This window comes from Podarcis tiliguerta (genome assembly GCF_965153285.1).
Source record: "Podarcis tiliguerta genome assembly, chromosome: 17".
Taxonomy (NCBI): Eukaryota; Metazoa; Chordata; class Lepidosauria; order Squamata; family Lacertidae; genus Podarcis; species Podarcis tiliguerta.
The window spans coordinates 21,134,466-21,152,547 of NC_139550.1; the positions used below are offsets into that span (position 1 = coordinate 21,134,466).

At 43.2% G+C, this 18,082-nt stretch overlaps 1 protein-coding gene across 2 annotated transcripts in view; it reads right to left on the reverse strand.

Annotated features, from left to right (window-relative positions):
• Positions 1-18,082, reverse strand: part of RIC1 (RIC1 homolog, RAB6A GEF complex partner 1) — a 44,132-nt gene that overhangs the window by 2,945 nt on the left and 23,105 nt on the right. For both annotated transcript variants that reach the window (XM_083419442.1, XM_083419443.1), the window contains exons 8-25: positions 17,669-17,757; positions 14,631-14,775; positions 13,761-13,809; positions 12,812-12,955; positions 12,332-12,535; positions 11,780-11,818; positions 11,461-11,571; positions 9,969-10,058; positions 9,304-9,464; positions 7,886-8,024; positions 6,472-6,588; positions 4,979-5,707; positions 3,485-3,643; positions 2,584-2,720; positions 2,043-2,329; positions 1,148-1,342; positions 417-594; positions 64-252 (exon numbers count right to left, since the gene is read on the reverse strand). In XM_083419442.1, the coding sequence (XP_083275568.1) occupies positions 64-252; positions 417-594; positions 1,148-1,342; positions 2,043-2,329; positions 2,584-2,720; positions 3,485-3,643; positions 4,979-5,707; positions 6,472-6,588; positions 7,886-8,024; positions 9,304-9,464; positions 9,969-10,058; positions 11,461-11,571; positions 11,780-11,818; positions 12,332-12,535; positions 12,812-12,955; positions 13,761-13,809; positions 14,631-14,775; positions 17,669-17,757 (3,162 nt within the window). The remainder of the gene's footprint in view (positions 1-63; positions 253-416; positions 595-1,147; positions 1,343-2,042; positions 2,330-2,583; positions 2,721-3,484; positions 3,644-4,978; positions 5,708-6,471; positions 6,589-7,885; positions 8,025-9,303; positions 9,465-9,968; positions 10,059-11,460; positions 11,572-11,779; positions 11,819-12,331; positions 12,536-12,811; positions 12,956-13,760; positions 13,810-14,630; positions 14,776-17,668; positions 17,758-18,082) is intronic.

Here is an 18,082-nt window from a genome sequence, read left to right on the forward strand (position 1 = left end):
TGTTGAACTGCATGGGGATTTATTTGGCAGACAATGGGAGGGGATAAGGCTCATGAAACTTACCAGTCTGTAGAGGCCCATCTATCTACTGCCTGCAATCCCATCTTTATGTTCTGCAACATCTCTCCATCAACCTCTGAAGATTGCATTAGGCTAAAAACTTGACTGATTATTGAAGATTCCCGGAGAATAAGGCCTATAATAACGCACCAGTCCAGACATCCTGCTTCCATAAAAATATGAAGCAAATACCTACGGAAGAGCAAAAGGTTGAAGCAAACTGGGTAAGGCAAAATAAACTTTTTAACACCACTGCAAGACTGCTGTGCTCTTTAACCCCAACCTGCTAAGACTGGCTTCAAGGAGACATAGCAAATACTCCTCACCCCTTTACTACAAATTCCAACCTAACTTACCGCAGCTGAACCTGTGATTTATGTGGCCCTTTACTGGCCAGCTCCAAAGAGATATGTTCCAGCTCGGATTGTGTTAAACTCAGTGTTGAGAAGTTCTCATCCACCATCGTCCAGTCTCCGTCCACGATAGAGCTTGTTTCCGTCAGGTCTGTTGCTGAACCAATGCTACATTCATCACCTGTTGAAGCACTTTCATTTTAATGCGGAACTTAGAAAATTAGTACAGTACTGATCATGTCTGTATAGCGAACCCAACAGAATGGCAACCTTGAGATCTGTGGTTTCCAAACTGTTAAGGGGAAGCCTTGGCTTTCCCTTCAATAAGATCAGTAATTAAGACAACTTCTCTGAAATAAAGCTTGCCAACCACAGCTGATTTCCACCCGTAATACTGAATAGGTTTTAAAAGTGTGCTCAGAGTTCACACAGACTGTGTTTAATACCCCAAGTGAAATGAGTGAACATTCTACAATATGCCCTGAAATTCTCCACGGCACACTATGGCAGTCATGCTCTAAGCATTTCTAAGCCTAGATGCATCCATTATTACCAGCACTGTTTTTGCTTAATCCATTTCCTTCTGTTCTTTAAGAATTCCAGAGAAAGACTAGAAAGCAAAAGGAAGACACGAGATGTGCAAAGTATTCCTTGCTCCCCTTTCCCTCGAGAAAATGTGAAACTTAAATGCATTCTCAAAGGAAGCCGACTGTGGGGATGAAGAACTCACGTACCTTTATTTAACAAAGGGGAGAGAAATGCCTCCTGCATGTGAGGACCATGGGAAGATGCTGCATCCATCTCTCTTTGAGAGGAACTGATGGCACCGAGCCAGCTGTGACTTCGTGGCACGTTTGGAATGCCACTGTCCACTTCCATGTTCAGAAAGCTGTCGGCAGACTGGGATTTTAAGAGTTGTTCACCTATTACTGGAAAAGAAAGCACATTAATAAACGATGGCTCCTGATAGCCAATGAACACGTGTCAAGATTTCATTTTTAATTGATACTATAGGACTTTGAATCTAAGCCAGGTTACGTGTGTGTGTGTACACCAAAACAATTAAAACAATTAAAATTGCCTATTGTGGCGCTGTGGGTTAAACCACAGAGCCTAGGACTTGCTGATCAGAAGGTCGGCGGTTCGAATCCAGTGAGCTCCCGTTGCTCGGTCCCAGCTCCTGCCAACCTAGCAGTTCAAAAGCACGTCAAAGTGCAAGTAGATAAATAGGTACCACTCTGGTGGGAAGGTAAACGGCATTTCTGTGCGCTGCTCTGGTTCGCCAGAAGCGGCTTATTCATGCTGGCCACATGACCCGGAAGCTGTACGCCGGCTCCCTCGGCCAGTAAAGTGAGATGAGCGCTGCAACCCCAGTGTCAGCCACGACTGGACCTAATGGTCAGGGGTCCCTTTACCTTTACCTAACTTGTATGCAAACCGATCTCTGAAACTCTCTCTGCATAGTGAGGTCAACTTTTGATTTAGCACAAATACAACCAACTTGGGAATACGAAGGAATAAGGAAGCTCTAGGCAATTGCACTTCTGTTCCTTCCAGATTTTGGTCAGGCCTAGAAGCTGCTTTTACTTCCTAGTTGTGGAAACAAAAAACACACTGAGGACACAGTACCTGTCCTGTACTTTCCATTCTTGAGAGGAGAATTTATGGAACAAACTGGAATAATTGGAAACGGCCAGAGAAAGTCGTGGTGCAGTTTCTTCAAAGCTGTTACAAAATCCTCTACACGGGCAGCTCTGGTGCGCTCCTTACACAACCAGCCTATCAGCTCAAAGCCCAGCTGGGCAGCAAAGCAACCAAGGTCCTTAAGCCTGATTTCTTCCAGGAGGCGCCGGGCGTGTCGCCATAACATCATATCAATGTACATATTCTCGGCACAGTCGCTGTCTTTACTCCACCTATGGAGAGAATATCAGGACACATGACTAAAACCCAGTTAATTTGAGATTAGTTTCCACGGTACTTCTTTGCTGATCTATGCCATGTCTTCCAAGGACCATGTTGGACTACTATTCTCACTGTGAGAATAGGATACTAGGAGGCCCATGAGCTTGATCCAGCATGGACTTCTTAGGTTCTCAAGAGACTAGGAAGAGACCTTGTACATTCCGTTCTACCATCATGAGGATTATAGCCTCTGGTATCACATTACCTTTTGCCGGATGGACCAGAGGGCATGCTCAAGGTTTTCTGCAAGTTAAACTTGCCAGGAGGAAGGCTTTCTCCAGATTGGGACAAACTAATGCTGCGATTTCTGAAGAATTCAAAGCCACCACTTGAACTAGGTTCCTACATGGAAGAAAGCATAAAGAAAAATATTATACAACAGCAGGGTGGGACAGGAGGCATGGCCTGAGAGCTAAGAGAAGACACATCTTTTTAAAAAAAATCAGAATTTACAATATTTATTGATTATCTCTTGATCAACAACTACATAAGCCATATAAAGTTATTACTTCCTTATTTCATTTTAATGTAACTTGCCAATATTAAAATAATATGGTTTGTTCTCTTATACAGCTGTAAAGGTAAAAGGAGGTAAAGGACCCTTGGATGGTTAAATCCAGTCAAAGGCGACTATGGGGTTGCGGTGCTCATCTCGCTTTCAGGCCAAGGAAGCCGGCGTTTGTCCGCAGACAGCTTTCCAATTCATGTGGCCAGTATGACTAAACCGCAACTGGTGCAGCGGGACACCGTGACGGAAGCCAGAGCGCACGGAAACGCCGTTTACCTTCCTGCCACAGTGGTACCTATTTATCTACTTGCACTGGCGTGCTTTCGAACTGCTAGGTTGCCAGGAGTTGGGACAGAGCAACAGGAGCTCACCCCATTGCGGGGATTCAAACTCCCAACCTTATGATCAGCAAGCCCAAGAGGCTCAGTGGTTTAGACCACAGCGCCACCTGTGTCCCTGTACAGCTGTAGATTGAACAGATGATACCCTTCAGTGTCACAGGGAGCACATTCTTTCTGCTATTAAGTATATATTAAATTACTCTTTGATAATTACCCAGTAACATATATGACAGATCTATCGTGTTCATCTAACAAACCTGAGTTGTTGGTGTAGGAGGAGGTGTCTCTGACTCCCCAGAGCCAATGGCTTTCAGAAATCTGATCATGTGACGACAGAGATCCCACTTTCCCTGCTCCAAGGCGGTATTGAATAGCAAAGTTGCATGCTGCCTGCTAACTGCTGGAACTTCCATGTTCTAGAGGCAACACAAAACACTTTTAGATGGGAGCCACTGATGTGAGAGTTCGTATATTATTTCTCTTACAAGGTTCAAGAAATAGCTCCTGTGGAAGAAATCTTTTTTAAAGAAATGAGGATTGTGGATGGAAATGCACTTTGGACCATATGTCCTCCATTCACCGTGGAAATCTAATTTTACAAGGACAGGAAGAAACACCAAGGACAGAATAATTGTGACACAGGAAGAACAAGGATATAGCTTGAGTGTCTCACTTGTAGTTTTAGAAATCATTTAATGTGTCAACACAAATAGAAGTTACTAATATTGCAGTTGTTGTATAAGGGATTATTATTGTGACCCAAATGTAATTGAAATTAAGATTTTGGAATGCAGAAATAAAGAAATACAGTGGTGCCTCGCAAGACGAAAAGAATCCGTTCCGCGAGTCTCTTCGTCTTGCGGTTTTTTCGTCTTGCGAAGCAAGCCCATTAGCGGATTAGCGCTATTAGCAGTTTAAGGGCTATTAACGGCTATTAAAGGCTTAAGGGATTAGCGGATTAGCTGCTAAAAGGCTATTAGCAGCTTAGCGCTTTAGAAAAAGGGGTTGGGGAGCGAAAAACCCCCTCAAAAATCGCAAGACATTTTCGTCTTGCGAAGCAAGCCCATAGAGAAATTCGTCCTGCGAAGCACCTCTGAAAACGGAAAACCCTTTCGTCTTGCGGGTCTTCCGTCTTGCGAGGCATTCGTCTTGCGGGGCACCACTGTAATCAAACCATCAATTCTAGCAAGCGAGGGGGCCACCTAAATTATATAATTCACTATTTGAATGATTGGTATTAGTAATGGAATTATAAATTGTTTTTGTTATAATGAGGCTATTATTGGATTGTAATTGAAAACTAATAAAAATTATTATCAGGGAATCTAAATCACCACAGCACCATTTAAACACTCCCAGGCCTATCACAGAAGAGTCAGTAGGATGGCCTGGAGGCAACTACTGTAAGGATCAATGCCTCCATATGGGAACTTCCATAGTTGAGGAATGCATGGGAGCTATTAATCATGTTTGTTCCCTTAAAAAAAATACCACTCATTTCATAGTCCTCCCCCTCCCAACTCAGAAAGCTTTGTTTTAGTTGTTTCTGTTGAATTCAACTCTAGTCATACCCGTGAGTAGACCCTCTGAAATGGGCGTGACTTACTTCCATTCATTGCAATGGGTCCATACTCTGAATAGAACTTAAATGGATATAACGCATACAACAACAACAAGTAAAATGGCCCATCGCTTTTGTGCAGCATGCTCGCAGCATCTCCCTTTGGAATAAAACGAATGAATGCATTTACCTGTAGAATAATAAGGTAAGAAGCAGCTGTGTCTAAGTCCTGGGCCATCAAACACTCTTCAAACAAGTCTTTCGGGTTCCCGACAGCAGCAAAGAGATAATTCCACAGGGCATATTCTGTCTTCCTAGCACAATGAACAACTGTCTGCAGGAAGAGGGGGAACTCTGTGATGAATTTAGCCACAGTGGGAAGCAGAGGGTCGGGAATGGGATCCCGCGAGGTAGCTTCTTCTTCCAGCACTTCGTGCAGCATCAGTTCGAGCACGTGAGGAAAGTACGGTAACGTGGCGCAGGAGTGAGCCAAAAGCAAGGCTTGTTCGCCCAGGTTCCTCACCAAAAGCTGGCGTAAAATGTGATGGAGGTAGATCTGAGATGTTCTCTCGACAATACAGAAAGGGAAGAGAACCTCTAAATGTTCCGCGGCGCTGCTGTGAGTGTATAAACAGTCATAGAGCACAGTGTCATTCACAGCACCAAGAACCAAGGCATCTTCAAACAGGACGGCCAAGGGGTATATGTTAATATGGAAAGGCAACATGATCCGTCTTGAAAGAAAGGAATGCGGTTTGCGGTGGTCCCTGGGAAACAAAGGAAGCCAGACTTTCATACCTGAGCCACCGCAGCTGAGCCACAGAGCCTCCAGTAAGTGTCGTTTCTGTTTGTTAGAACGGCATGTAGTCCAAACATTTTCAACAGACTGGGCAAGAACAACTGGAGCACAAAATGGCAGCTAAAAACAAAAGCACAATTCCTTTAAAAACTACTTTCTTTTTACCTTTTCATACAAGTTTATTCTAAAAATCTGGTGTGAGCCATTCCTTTCCCAGCCTCGTTTTCTATCTTGTAGTGAATATGTGTAAATATTAGATTACTAGTTCACCCAGATCTCTCCTTAACTCAACAGTTTTTACATTTCTCTTATTACCCCTTAATAGTATTATTTTATTTTTAAAAAGCAAGCAAGAGCACAGTTCTAACTTGGAAAGGTAGCATTCTCCATTATTCACCTTGTTAATCTTCAATAGTAACATAACATGGCTATAAGTATACAGAGGTGAAAACACGGTTTGGTAAAGTACTACAAAACTAATGTCCAATGTGCTAGGAATTCCAGAGGCTCATTTTAGTCCCCCTTTTTCCTCCATTGGCAAAGAGACCAGAGTGTTTCACACAATTATTTATGTTTTGTGACAAAGGAATGTGTGACTGTATATACATTAATCAGAGTCAGTCTCCCTAAGTAGCTGTGGTAGGCAGGCATGTGCTATTTAAAAACGAAAAATGAAACAGTTTACAGTGAGAATCTGTGCACAAAGCAATTTTTAAAGATGGTTTGGAAATCAAGTACATACAAAAGTCAGAGTTATCCATTCACAGAGAGTCTTAGGTGGTTTAACTACACGGTTCATGCTGTGTTATAAACCACTGCTACACATTCACAATGCATATTCTTTATACTGTTTTAGAAAAAGATATTCTCATAGGTTAACTCACAAGTTTCCTTTGGTTGGGATTACTCTCCTTCTCTCTTATCTGTGGACCAGATCGATCCCTCTGCACCATAATTAACTGTCCTGCTAAGTTTAACATGATGCTCTCTGCTTCACAGGCCTTAAAAAAGATAAAGCTCTATTACTTCCTTCACCTGTACAGAATCTATCCCTTTTATCCTGAAATGTGAATGGGTTAACGCCACAATAATCATAAAAGAATCTTAATGTAGACTTGTTTATTCATCCTCATCCAGTCCACCACTGATCACAGACATGAAGGACCTCACTAGCTCACCTGGATTAGATGAAAAGTGAAAACAGAGCTGAGTGTCATCAGCCCCTGGGTGACACCCATCGCTTCTGACAATCTCTCTCAGTGGTTGGGGGGGGGGGGGCTTTTTGGCCCAGTGGGCCAGGTCCTTATTTGTTTCCACCCCATGGGCCAACTCTGACATTACACCAACAAGTGACAGACAAGTGGGTTCTTCTGCCCACCTGTCAAAGTCCCTTGTGCAGTGCCCCCCAAGTGCCCCAAAGCCAGCTGGAGAAGTGCAGTGCAAGGGTCTCTGCCATCGCTATGCTCTGCAGATTCCAGTCTAATTGAAGGGGCCAATGTTAGCTCCCCAAATCAGAAGAAACAGCCCCCCCCCTCTTTTCAGGTGCCTATTGGCCACTTCCTAACTGGCCTTTGATTCTGTGGGGAACACAACTGCACAGCCAAATTCCCGTAGAAGCAGCTTTGCTAGCCCAGCGTTTGGCATTTGGGAGACGCTGAACACACACCGTGCCTCCCAAACAGTTCAATGTTTTAAAGATTAAAAGCAGCCATTCAAATTGGGCCCAGTTAAACTGGTACAGAAACAGTGTAAAAAGCTCTGATCATCCACCCTAACAAGCAAGATTCCAAGTCATCTCCAAAAGCAATTGTGCTTATGTCTCATGGATGTCACTAGTACCTGCCTTTTGCTTATGCAGGGTCACAACTAGTGTACCAACCTGAGCTGGTAACACACCCCTGGATGCCATCACCACTCATGCTTCCACAAGGCTAACATAGCCTTCAGGGAGGGCTGTGCCTGATTCTACCCAGAAATGGTAGCACTTCCCCACCCAGATCAAGGCATTTCCCTACCTACAGCACTTAAATACCCCTTGGCAGATTTACTGAGTGGTAGGCTTTAGAATCATAGAATGACAGGTGCTGAAATTTTTCTTAAAGGTCATGAAATCACATGCTGCTGTAGTAAATAAAATTCAAGCATCTCTCTGGACAGTTTGTTTAGTTTCCAACGATGTCTTAAACATTGTACCAAGAGTTGTCTCACTGATGAAACAGCCCTCAACCTGTCGCAGTTTACACAGCAGGGTTAGTGTATATTTCCCCTGCAGTCCTCAAAAACTGTACCTGTACATACCTGCTGTGGCATTTTCAAGCTGATGCCGGTCTCTGTTCTCACGGATGTTAAAGTAACAGACACAACAAGGAAAGGGTGAGGGATATATCGTGACATAGAAACCTCCTGAAGAACCTGAATACTGGTAGTAGGATTGGGACTGAAAGGCAAAGGCAAAAATGGTGACAACGCTCCTAGCCGTACAGAATAATAATTTCTGCCATCTGCTGAACTTAAAGATCAGGATAGGGAACTGAGAGCCACCTTCCACCAGGGGCAACCTTCCAAGAGCCACGTTGCTTGTGGTGGGTGGACCTGGAAGCAACAGTGGGTGAGGCCAGAGACTACCTTTGAATACATCCCACCTGTGCAAAAGTCTGAGGTTTATGCGTTTGCTCCCCCTCCACCCAGGTAAGAGGGATTATTACAGTTCAAGGGCATGTTCCAACTAGGCAAAGGCACTTCCGTAGGAAATGGAGCAGGGTCAATGAGGGGTGCAGCCTGGGGATAGGTGTGTGTGATTTGGGGGGGAAAGTCCTGAAAGCCACATTTGGCCTCCAGGCCTGAGGTTCCCTATCACTGTTGCAGAGATCCTCCAATATCTTAATTCATCTGTTTGTTAATCAGATAATGAAAAAGGCTCCTATGATTAACAATGCTATCTATAAATATTTTAGGTAACTGTTCCCTATGGGCAGGATTCAACTAAGCAGTTGTGTGCATGGAATGAGATCTACTGAACTTCTCCCCTGCTAACACCCCCTAAATCTGCTCTGGAGGTTTCAGGAAAAACCCAGGACAGATTTCCGGAAAGCAGTAGGGGAGAAACCCCACTGTGTGAGCAGGCCTTGAATTCCACCCCGGGTCTTATTCAAGCAGCAAATAAAATTGAGGAGAGTCTTATTTACTACATTCATGCCCCACCTTTTTTTCAAGGAGTTTAAGGCTGCACATGTGGCTTTTTGTTTTATTCTCACATCAAACCTGTGTGGCAGTTTAGGCTGAGAGAGAGAGAGACTGGCTCAAGGTCACCCCAATGAGCCTCGTGGCTTAATTATCACTCAAACCACAACTCCACAATAGGCTATAAACGTAGCAACTACACAAAATTTTAGCTTGGCATGTGAATTTTCTTGGTGCTAATGCTAAGGGGAAATGAGATGTCACATTTAAAGTCTGCTTCCCTGGGATCTGATCCTTGAGGGAGTTGCACGGGTGAATGGGGCATGATGACAGAAACGGACACAAATATTCTTTGTCTCAGTGCTAACTACAGTATACAACTGAGCTTGTAAAAAGCTGCCTGCTTTTCAAGATGTTCCAGGAAGGGTTACTAAATTTTAACCCGCCCACCCCTCTCCTTCTCTTACACACAAACACAAACTAAAAGCAACAATGGGGGGAAAGGTTATAAATAACTGTTTACATAATATACTTACCCATTAGGTTTTCTTTTAATACTATAAAGGCAAATAGAACAGTCTGCTCTAAACAAAATTACTATGTCCCGAAAGACACTGAGTAATAATGTTTCTGCCTGCACTTTGGTGATATGGGCAAACGCGTTGTCCAGATTGGCTGTTCGCAAATACACCCTTAGCTGAAATATAGAAAAAAAGCACCCCACTATTATGAATTGGATAATGAGTCCAAGCAGAAAATGAATTTACGAATACTCAAGACCCACCCGCAAGAGAAATTTGTTAAGCAGTCTGCTCTTGATCTACAGATTCATCAACAGAATCCATGGCCTCGTTATTATGAATTGGCATTTCGGGGGGGGGGTGACTGCAAATGTCCCCCTAAGCACCCATTACTAATCCCCCACCTCCATTCTTCTACTATTAGTGGTGGGGCAGGCCAGGTAAGAAGCACATGGCACAGGTAACTCAGAGTACAAACTTTCAGTACAAACTTAAGAACCATGAAGTTAAAAGGAAAAGTTTCCTTAGAAAAGTAAAAAATAATACGATTTTCAGGAATTAAGTTTTCAGAGCTTAAGTGAATTCTACTGGTAGATGTAATGAAACCATCCTTCCCTGACTGACAGTAGCATTAAGCACAACAACTAGCAAATTGTCAATTAAAAAAACCCATGCCTTACCTCTTCTTGGCGGTCACTTAAGTTATAACATGCAATAACAACAAAATCATTCCACCAGGCTAAGCCACCAGTCACAGTCATGTTTTGTTCCTTAAAGTTAAAAAAAAGCAAGCATTAAACAACATTTCTTAAAAACAACAACTTTCATTCCCCGTTTATCCATAAACGCTAAATGCATTTGTAAACTTGTGTTTGCAACAGGAACATAATTTGTAAACTATGAAGCAATAAATATCAGGTTCACAAAGGCTCAACTAAGCACTTTACTGTTTCAGCATCCTACATACTGTTGTTGTTCGGTGTGGACATGGCTCACATAAAAAAAAGAGAAGTAGCAACACGTACAGAAAAAAATTGCCTTGTGTTTAATCAGACTTTTTGTCCATTTGGCCTAGTATTGTTTACTCTGAAAGGCAGCAGCTCTCCAGGGTCTCTTTCGCATCAACTGCTATAAGATCCTTCTGACTGCAGATGCTGCAGACTGAACCTGAGGCCTTTAGCATACAGAGTATGAACTCTACCAATGACCAGGCAGCATTCCACTCCATCCACAGTATGTGGAATGTGTGATGCTGCTGCCTGGTTAAGAGTCAAACCAGGTATGTTCATCTGGCTTGAAAGTCGTGGTGGGGAATTAACAGAACACAGAAAAACAGGGAGCAAAGACCTCCCCCTCCTTATGTGATTGCATCCTGCTGCTTTGAGCAGTTTTATTCTCGCCAGCTCATTTCTGGTATCCATACTGAGCTGAGGAGGAGCTTAAAGCAGAAGAATATTGTAAGCAAGGCGGCGGGGGCGAGGAAGAGTTTTACTTCTGCTTTTCTTAAGCACTCCACTTAGTATACAAAGTTAAACCTCTACATCCCTACTTTATAGACAAAAGAGACAAGACTGGTTTTGGTAAACATGTGCACATTTGCTTTGGCCCCCAGTGGAGAGGCGATCACCCTGTGCCTGCCTTAGTCATCTCTGCACCTCTCTTCCAAACTGAACTCCATCAGAACTGTCTGCTGATTTAAGGTTACAGCAAGAGCAAGTTGAGAGGCATCTTGGCCCTATGAACTGCCTGCATCTTCTTTTTGCATCACATATTATCAGCGAGAAGTCTAAATCTATTCTGACAGCTCCCCTCTTTGCTAGATAAAAACACCACCACTACTGTAACAGGCAACTGTTTTGTGCTCCTGCAAACAGCTCTGCTGTTTGGATCCTTTAGGAATCACTATAGGAAAGCTCTGTTTCTTGGTAGGCATACCCTCTTTCCCTCGAAACATAAATTTTATTTTATTTATTGCATTTATATCCCACCTTCTTCTGCAAGGAGCTCAAGTTTCTTTCCCTCCTCACTTTACTTCCCACAACACCCCTGTTCAAAATTATGCCGAATGCCTCACATTTCACAAAATCTAATTATTCAAAATCATTTGAATTTAGGAAAGCATTTTTCTAACAGTTGCATTTCTTCACATAGATTAAAAAACCCACTACTCACCTGGGTAATGTTTCCAAACAGTTTCCATTTTTTGGAAAGCAAAGAGTAATGTGCAAAACCAAACTTGCCAACTACAGCTACATTCTGCCCCATCTTATCAATAGCTGAAAACTGTTCACAGGAAGGAAGGAAAGAAATAAAACTTTGTTAGAGCCTTAATAGGAACAATGAGACACTGGTTCACTACTTGCCTTCTTTACCCCCACCTCTATAACGACAGCTAATGTAAATTTCCTCATGCTATATCATTCCTTTAAATTTAATCTTTGCATTTATATATAATCCAAAGTTGCAAAATAAATATTTTAAAACAACTCACCCTTATAGGCCAATTGATCTCTAAGTAAGTATTGTGTATCTTAAAAAGAGAAGGAGGAAAAAGAATTAACAATCATAATAAAAAATTGCTACCATTTAGCATGCTTTTCTTTCAGCTATTTTCAGTTTTCACCTTGTAAAATCCTACATGGCTCAAATGCAAAACTTAATTGCAATTTGCTTTGGAAACAATGGCCACATGGAGGTACCATTCAAGACCAAGGCAAGACAATTTATATGTACAAGATTAGCAGTTTATTTTTCTTCCAGTGCCATAAAATCATTTTTAATTAGGAAGGTACTGTGAAAATAAGACTTATCATTATCAGGATTCTTTGTTCTGAAAGAACAATAGATACCACTGGACAGGACGTTGGATTTTGATATACTAGACTTAGGCTCAAATTCCAACACAGCTAAACGGCTCATGTTTTCATCTTGGAAAGTCATTAGTTTTCACCTGATCCTCTCCTATTGCATTGCAACAAGCATATAATAAATAAATAAATGACGAGACGAAGAAAACAGTAACAATGCCAACAAGGCACCTTACCTGTACAACATGCCAATGTCTATGCCCTAATAAAGTGCTTAAACCCTGAGAATCTAAGCTCCCATCTGAAAAATGGCCTCTTTCTCTGACAGCTTTATGTTCAGAGTGTGTTGCAGAATTTCTAGGATTCTGAGATTGTATTGCATCGCCACAGTTCAAGTACAAGCGATCTTCTCCCTGAAGGAGGACCTGCTCCTGGTTGCTCTATGAATATAGGAATAAATGCTTCAAGTCAGCAAACAATGAACAGTAAGAGAAATCAATAAAAATACAATTAAAATGGATTAAGTTACTAAATAAAATTGTTTTAAAATGGAATCACTTTCATTTTTGAAAGAGTGACTCTTGCATAGTAGTGTTACTAGGGGAAACAGGGGAAACTTTTGTTCTGTAGTCAAAACAAGAATAATCTTGGCCAAAAATGCACGAAAAGTTACTTAGAAGTATAATACATTAACAAGAAGATTTATGCATACTTACTATGCAAGGGTTAACTGTGAGTGCACTCTTGATGAACTGAAACTGTAAGATACCAAAATGCTGGGATTCATTTTTGCCCTCTCTCTCCATCCCAGAGCTATTTGCATCAATCACCCATAGATGATAGCCTTCTGCTCCCCAACTCTGAAATAAATAAATAAAAGCGATCAATTATTTAAAACTGCTGGGGGGAAAATACTGGAGGGGAAAACATTTTGTAGCAATTTCCATGCAATAATTCAGGGGTCTATTTTAAGGCTGTCCAAAAGTACGGGTTTGTTGCCTTCCTCCTTCTCAACAATCCCTTTCTTCTGCTGTTCCTTATGCTTTCCCATTTGTTACTGTCTGGTCTCCTCCCGACCCCTTCCCGTGGCCAAGCTTCCCATACAAGCTTTCGTCATGCCAGCAGAAATGGCAGATGAGACCACTGCACAAAAGTTAGCCCGCCAACCATATTATATAGCACTTGCCTTGCCCATCATGATCACACACTAGAACAGGCATAGGCAAACTCCGGCCCTCCAGATGTTTGGGACTACAATTCCCATCATCCCTGACCACTGGTCCTGTTAGCTAGGGATGATGGGAATTGTAGTCCCAAAAAATCTGGAGGGCCGGAGTTTGCCTATGCCTGCACTAGATACTATATGACCACGTTTGCTGCTACTTTTGCTAGAGGAAATGCAAGGTGGTGCCAAGTGGGACAACAGCTGAAAGATTCACCCAGAGAGAAATAATTTTGGGGAAGCCTCAATGGAGTTGAATGCAATTCCTTGATTAAACTGGGTGGCAAAAATAATCCTGAAAACTGCTAAACTGAAACAGCAAGAAAAAGTGCTAGTCGAATACAATGGGTTAAATCTAGGTAGGTTTATATGGGATGTGCTTAAAATGAAATTTGACCATGCCACATGCATGTGACACAGATAGATGCTCAAACAGTGCTTACCATAGAGCTGATCTTCAGAGGGTCTTTTTTGGTACCATCAGACCGATTACTTAAAATAAAAACAAAACAGATTCAAACGAGGCTTTTTAAAGTGGCATGCATGTTAAGAAGGGATTTTTTCTGTACCCAGATATATTAAACTGAAGGAAAGGCCCTGTCTTTGAGAAAGTACATACCTCCTATTCTATTTTCAGAATATCAAAATTTCCCTCTCCCAATTCTAGTGATCCTTAGCAAATTACAAACATTTTCTTTGATATTTAAACAATATAACTACAACATGCCAAATTCAGCTTTCTAGTCATTGCAATGGGCATGCAGACGACCAGGGAGCACTTCTGCAACCCTAAGTACATCCCAGTAAAAACACAGAAAGCAGAAAAAGCACAGAAACCTACAAGACCTACACTTTCCAACTATAGGTGGGAAACACCTGATCATTTTCAGAAGCTCCAATCAGTTAAAAAGAAGGTGCTGATGAGGTTAAAATTGGGTAAATTAAATGAGAGGAGGGGTGGCAGATAGACACACAGGATGTAAGAAAAGAATCTATGGGAAATGTAATGTGATTCAGAAAGAATAAGCTTTTGTGGCCTGAGACAAAGTCTGATTCCAAAACATTAATAATATTTTTAAGTGTCTGATTGTTCTGATAAAAACAAATGCAGCCCAATATAGTGTAATGAGCATTTTACTGGTCCATTCAAAAATCTATTTTAAATGGTTTGTTGAGCCACTAGAAACAACACGACTGTGGTCATGGAAGTGTTGCACAAAATACAGAACAATAAATAAAATGCTAAACAGGAGATGCATCGGGCCATTTTTCCTAAGCTTCCTCAGTTACAACATTGCTTAAAAGATACTTACGCAAAGTCTCCTCCTAGAGTACAGATCAGCTGGGCACCAAATACACTCCATAAGGAGAGGCCTCCACATTCCCAAGTCACCATAACAACACAACTATCGGGAGACCATCTGATTAGTTTAACAGCTCCGGTTTTATTCCAAATGTCTATTGAAAAGCAGAAAAATCCACAATGTAAGATCATGGAAAGCTATGCACTTACTCTTTAATCATTTTTTAGAACGCTATTTATGGTAAATTATTGATACTCAAAAGGCACAATCCAGTCGAATCGCATAGAGAGCTCCATCGCCCTCCCAATCCCTAACAGTATGAGGACTCAGAAGATGAGTGGCAGATGCATGCCTTTCATATTCCCGTTCTTACAGGACACGCACAGGCTCTTCGCTTTTTGGATCCCTGCCACAATTCCTTTCAGGTTAGTAAGTCAATTTTGCAGCCAGAAATTTACAGCAGTCGCCCAGGCACATGAGACAGCAAAATGAGACCTCCAACTTTACATGACACGCTTGGTCTAAACACACTGGTGCTAAGTAGCTACACTGGTGATTTTAATCACCAAAACACAAATTCTATGTGCCTGTGCTGTATAAATAGTAGAAATAGTAGCCTGCAGAACTACTAATCTAGAACTGGGAGATTCTATAGAATTCTATGGCAAGATTGTAAGCATCAGTATTTTAAGGCAAAGACCAATGTTCCACTGGTTTTCAACAGCAATGTATAGACAACTAGAGACACAGGACTCTCCTGTGTGAGTGTCTGAGGGCCCTGCTCCTTCCTGCCACTCACCACCTGGCCCAGGGCGGGGCCTGACAGGCCTCACAGGGATGGTTGCTGTCACTGCTGCTGCGACCCAGGGGGATCCGGAGGGGCGCAGAGTTCTTTTAAAAATTTCCAGACCCGCTGAAAGAGGCGGTTATTAAACCACTTCTTAAAAAAACATCTTTAGATGCGGCCACGATGGCCAACTATCGCCCAGTCTCAAATCTTCCATTCTTGGGCAAGGTGATTGAGCGAGTGGTTGCTGAACAACTCCCGGCACGCCTGGAAGAAGCGGACCATTTGGATCCCTTCCAGTCGGGATTCAGGCCTCATCATGGGACTGAAACTGCCTTGGTCGCACTGGTTGATGATCTCCGGTGGGCTAGGGACAAAGGTGAGAGCTGTTTCCTAGTTCTGCTGGATCTCTCAGCGGCGTTTGATACCATCGACCATAACATCCTTCTGGACCGTCTTGAGGGGCTGGGAGCTGGGGGCACTGTCATACAGTGGTTCCGCTCCTTCCTCCTGGGCCGTGTTCAGAAAGTGGTGGTGGGGGATGAGTGTTCAGACCCCTGGGCTCTCACTTGTGGGGTGCCTCAGGGTTCTGTCCTCTCCCCCATGCTTTTCAACATCTACATGCAGCCGCTGGGAGAGATCATCAGGGGGTTTGGGCTGGGTGTTCATCAGTATGCGGATGATACCCAGCTCTACCTCTCTTTCAAATCAGAACCAGTGAAGGCGGTGACGGTCCTGTGTGAGTGTCTGGAGGCAGTTGGAGGATGGATGGCGGCAAACAGACTGAGATTGAATCCTGACAAGACAGAAGTACTGTTTCTGGGGGACAGGAGGCGGGCAGGTGTGGAGGATTCCCTGGTCCTGAATGGGGTAACTGTGCCCCTGAAGGACCAGGTGCACAGCCTGGGAGTCATTTTGGACTCACAGCTGTCCATGGAGGCACAGGTTAAATCCGTGTCCAGGGCAGCTGTGTACCAGCTCCATCTGGTACGTAGGCTGAGACCCTATCTGCCCGCGGACTGCCTCGCCAGAGTGGTGCACGCTCTGGTTATCTCCCGCTTGGACTACTGCAATGCGCTCTACGTGGGGCTACCTTTGAAGGTGACCTGGAAACTACAACTAATCCAGAATGCAGCAGCCAGACTGGTGACTGGGAGCGGCCGCCGAGACCATATAACACCGGTCTTGAAAGACCTACATTGGCTCCCAGTACGTTTCCGAGCACAATTCAAAGTGTTGGTGCTGACCTTTAAAGCCCTAAACGGCCTCGGTCCAGTAGACCTGAAGGAGCGTCTCCACCCCCATCCTTCTACCCGGACACTGAGGTCCAGCACCGAGGGCCTTCTGGCGGTTCCCTCACTGTGAGAAGCCAAGTTACAGGGAACCAGGCAGAGGGCCTTCTCAGTAGTGGCATCCGCCCTGTGGAACGCCCTCCCACCAGATGTCAAAGAGAAAAACAACTACCAGACTTTTAGAAGACATCTGAAGGCAGCCCTGTTTAGGGAAGCTTTTAATGTTTGATGTATCACAGTATTTTAATATTCTTTTGGAAGCCGCCCAGAGTGGCTGGGGAAACCCAGCCAGATGGGCGGGGTATAAATAATAAATTATGATGATGATGATGATGATGCAGGTTTTTAACAAGGAGTAATTCAGAAGTGATTGGAATAGAGAAAGCATGGTTGTCTATGGGTTAAAAATTACCAGTAACCCATACTTAAATATAGTGCTGCCTTTAAAGGTAAAGGTTAAGGTACCCCTGACCTTTAGGTCCAGTCGCAGATGACTCTGGGGTTGTGGCGCCCATCTCGCTCTATAGGCCGAGGGAGCCGGCGTTTATCCGCAGACAGCTTCCGGGTCATGTGGCCAGCATGACTAAGCCGCTTCTGGCGAACCAGAGCAGCGCACGGAAATGCTGTTTACCTTCCCGCTGGAGCAGTATCTATTTATCTACTTTCACTTTGACGTGCTTTCGAACTGCTAGGTGGGCTTATTGCCACTTGCCATCATTTGCCAAATGACTGACTTGCTACATTGAATCAGAATGGGCTATGTCAGGGATCGCCAAACTTGGTCCTCCAGCTGTTTGGGGACTACATTTCCCATCATCCCTGACTCCTGGCCTGACCCCTGGTCCCGTTAGATAGGGATGATGGGCGTTGTAGTCCCAAAACAGCTGGAGGGCCAAGTCTGGCCAACAATGGGCTATATTAAAAAACAAACTAACATTCCGAATACATCCTGGCATGATCAGACTTACCAGGATATTGTTTTGGTGTTAACTCCAGTTTATGAGACAGCTGCATGGCCCCCGTAGAATGATCAATTGTATAAACTTGCACTGAACCACTGGAAAAGAGCAGTTTTTCAGCATTTAGAAATCTGTATTTTTCATGGAAAATACATTTTCCAGGAAAGTAAGTATTTTAAAATAAATCCATTGTGTTAGTTTGTGCGCAGCGTTAGACTCTAAACAGAAATTGCAATCCTACGTAGAATTACTTGGGAGTCAACTGTATTGAACTCTGTGACTAAACTGCAATAACCAAATACAAAAGAAAGCAGTAGCACCTTAAAACTGATACACCCCAAGAGCCAGAATTAAACAAAACAATTCTATAAAACGGTTAACCCGAAAGCTCAATGGAAAAGAAAAGCCTTGAGAACTTCCACA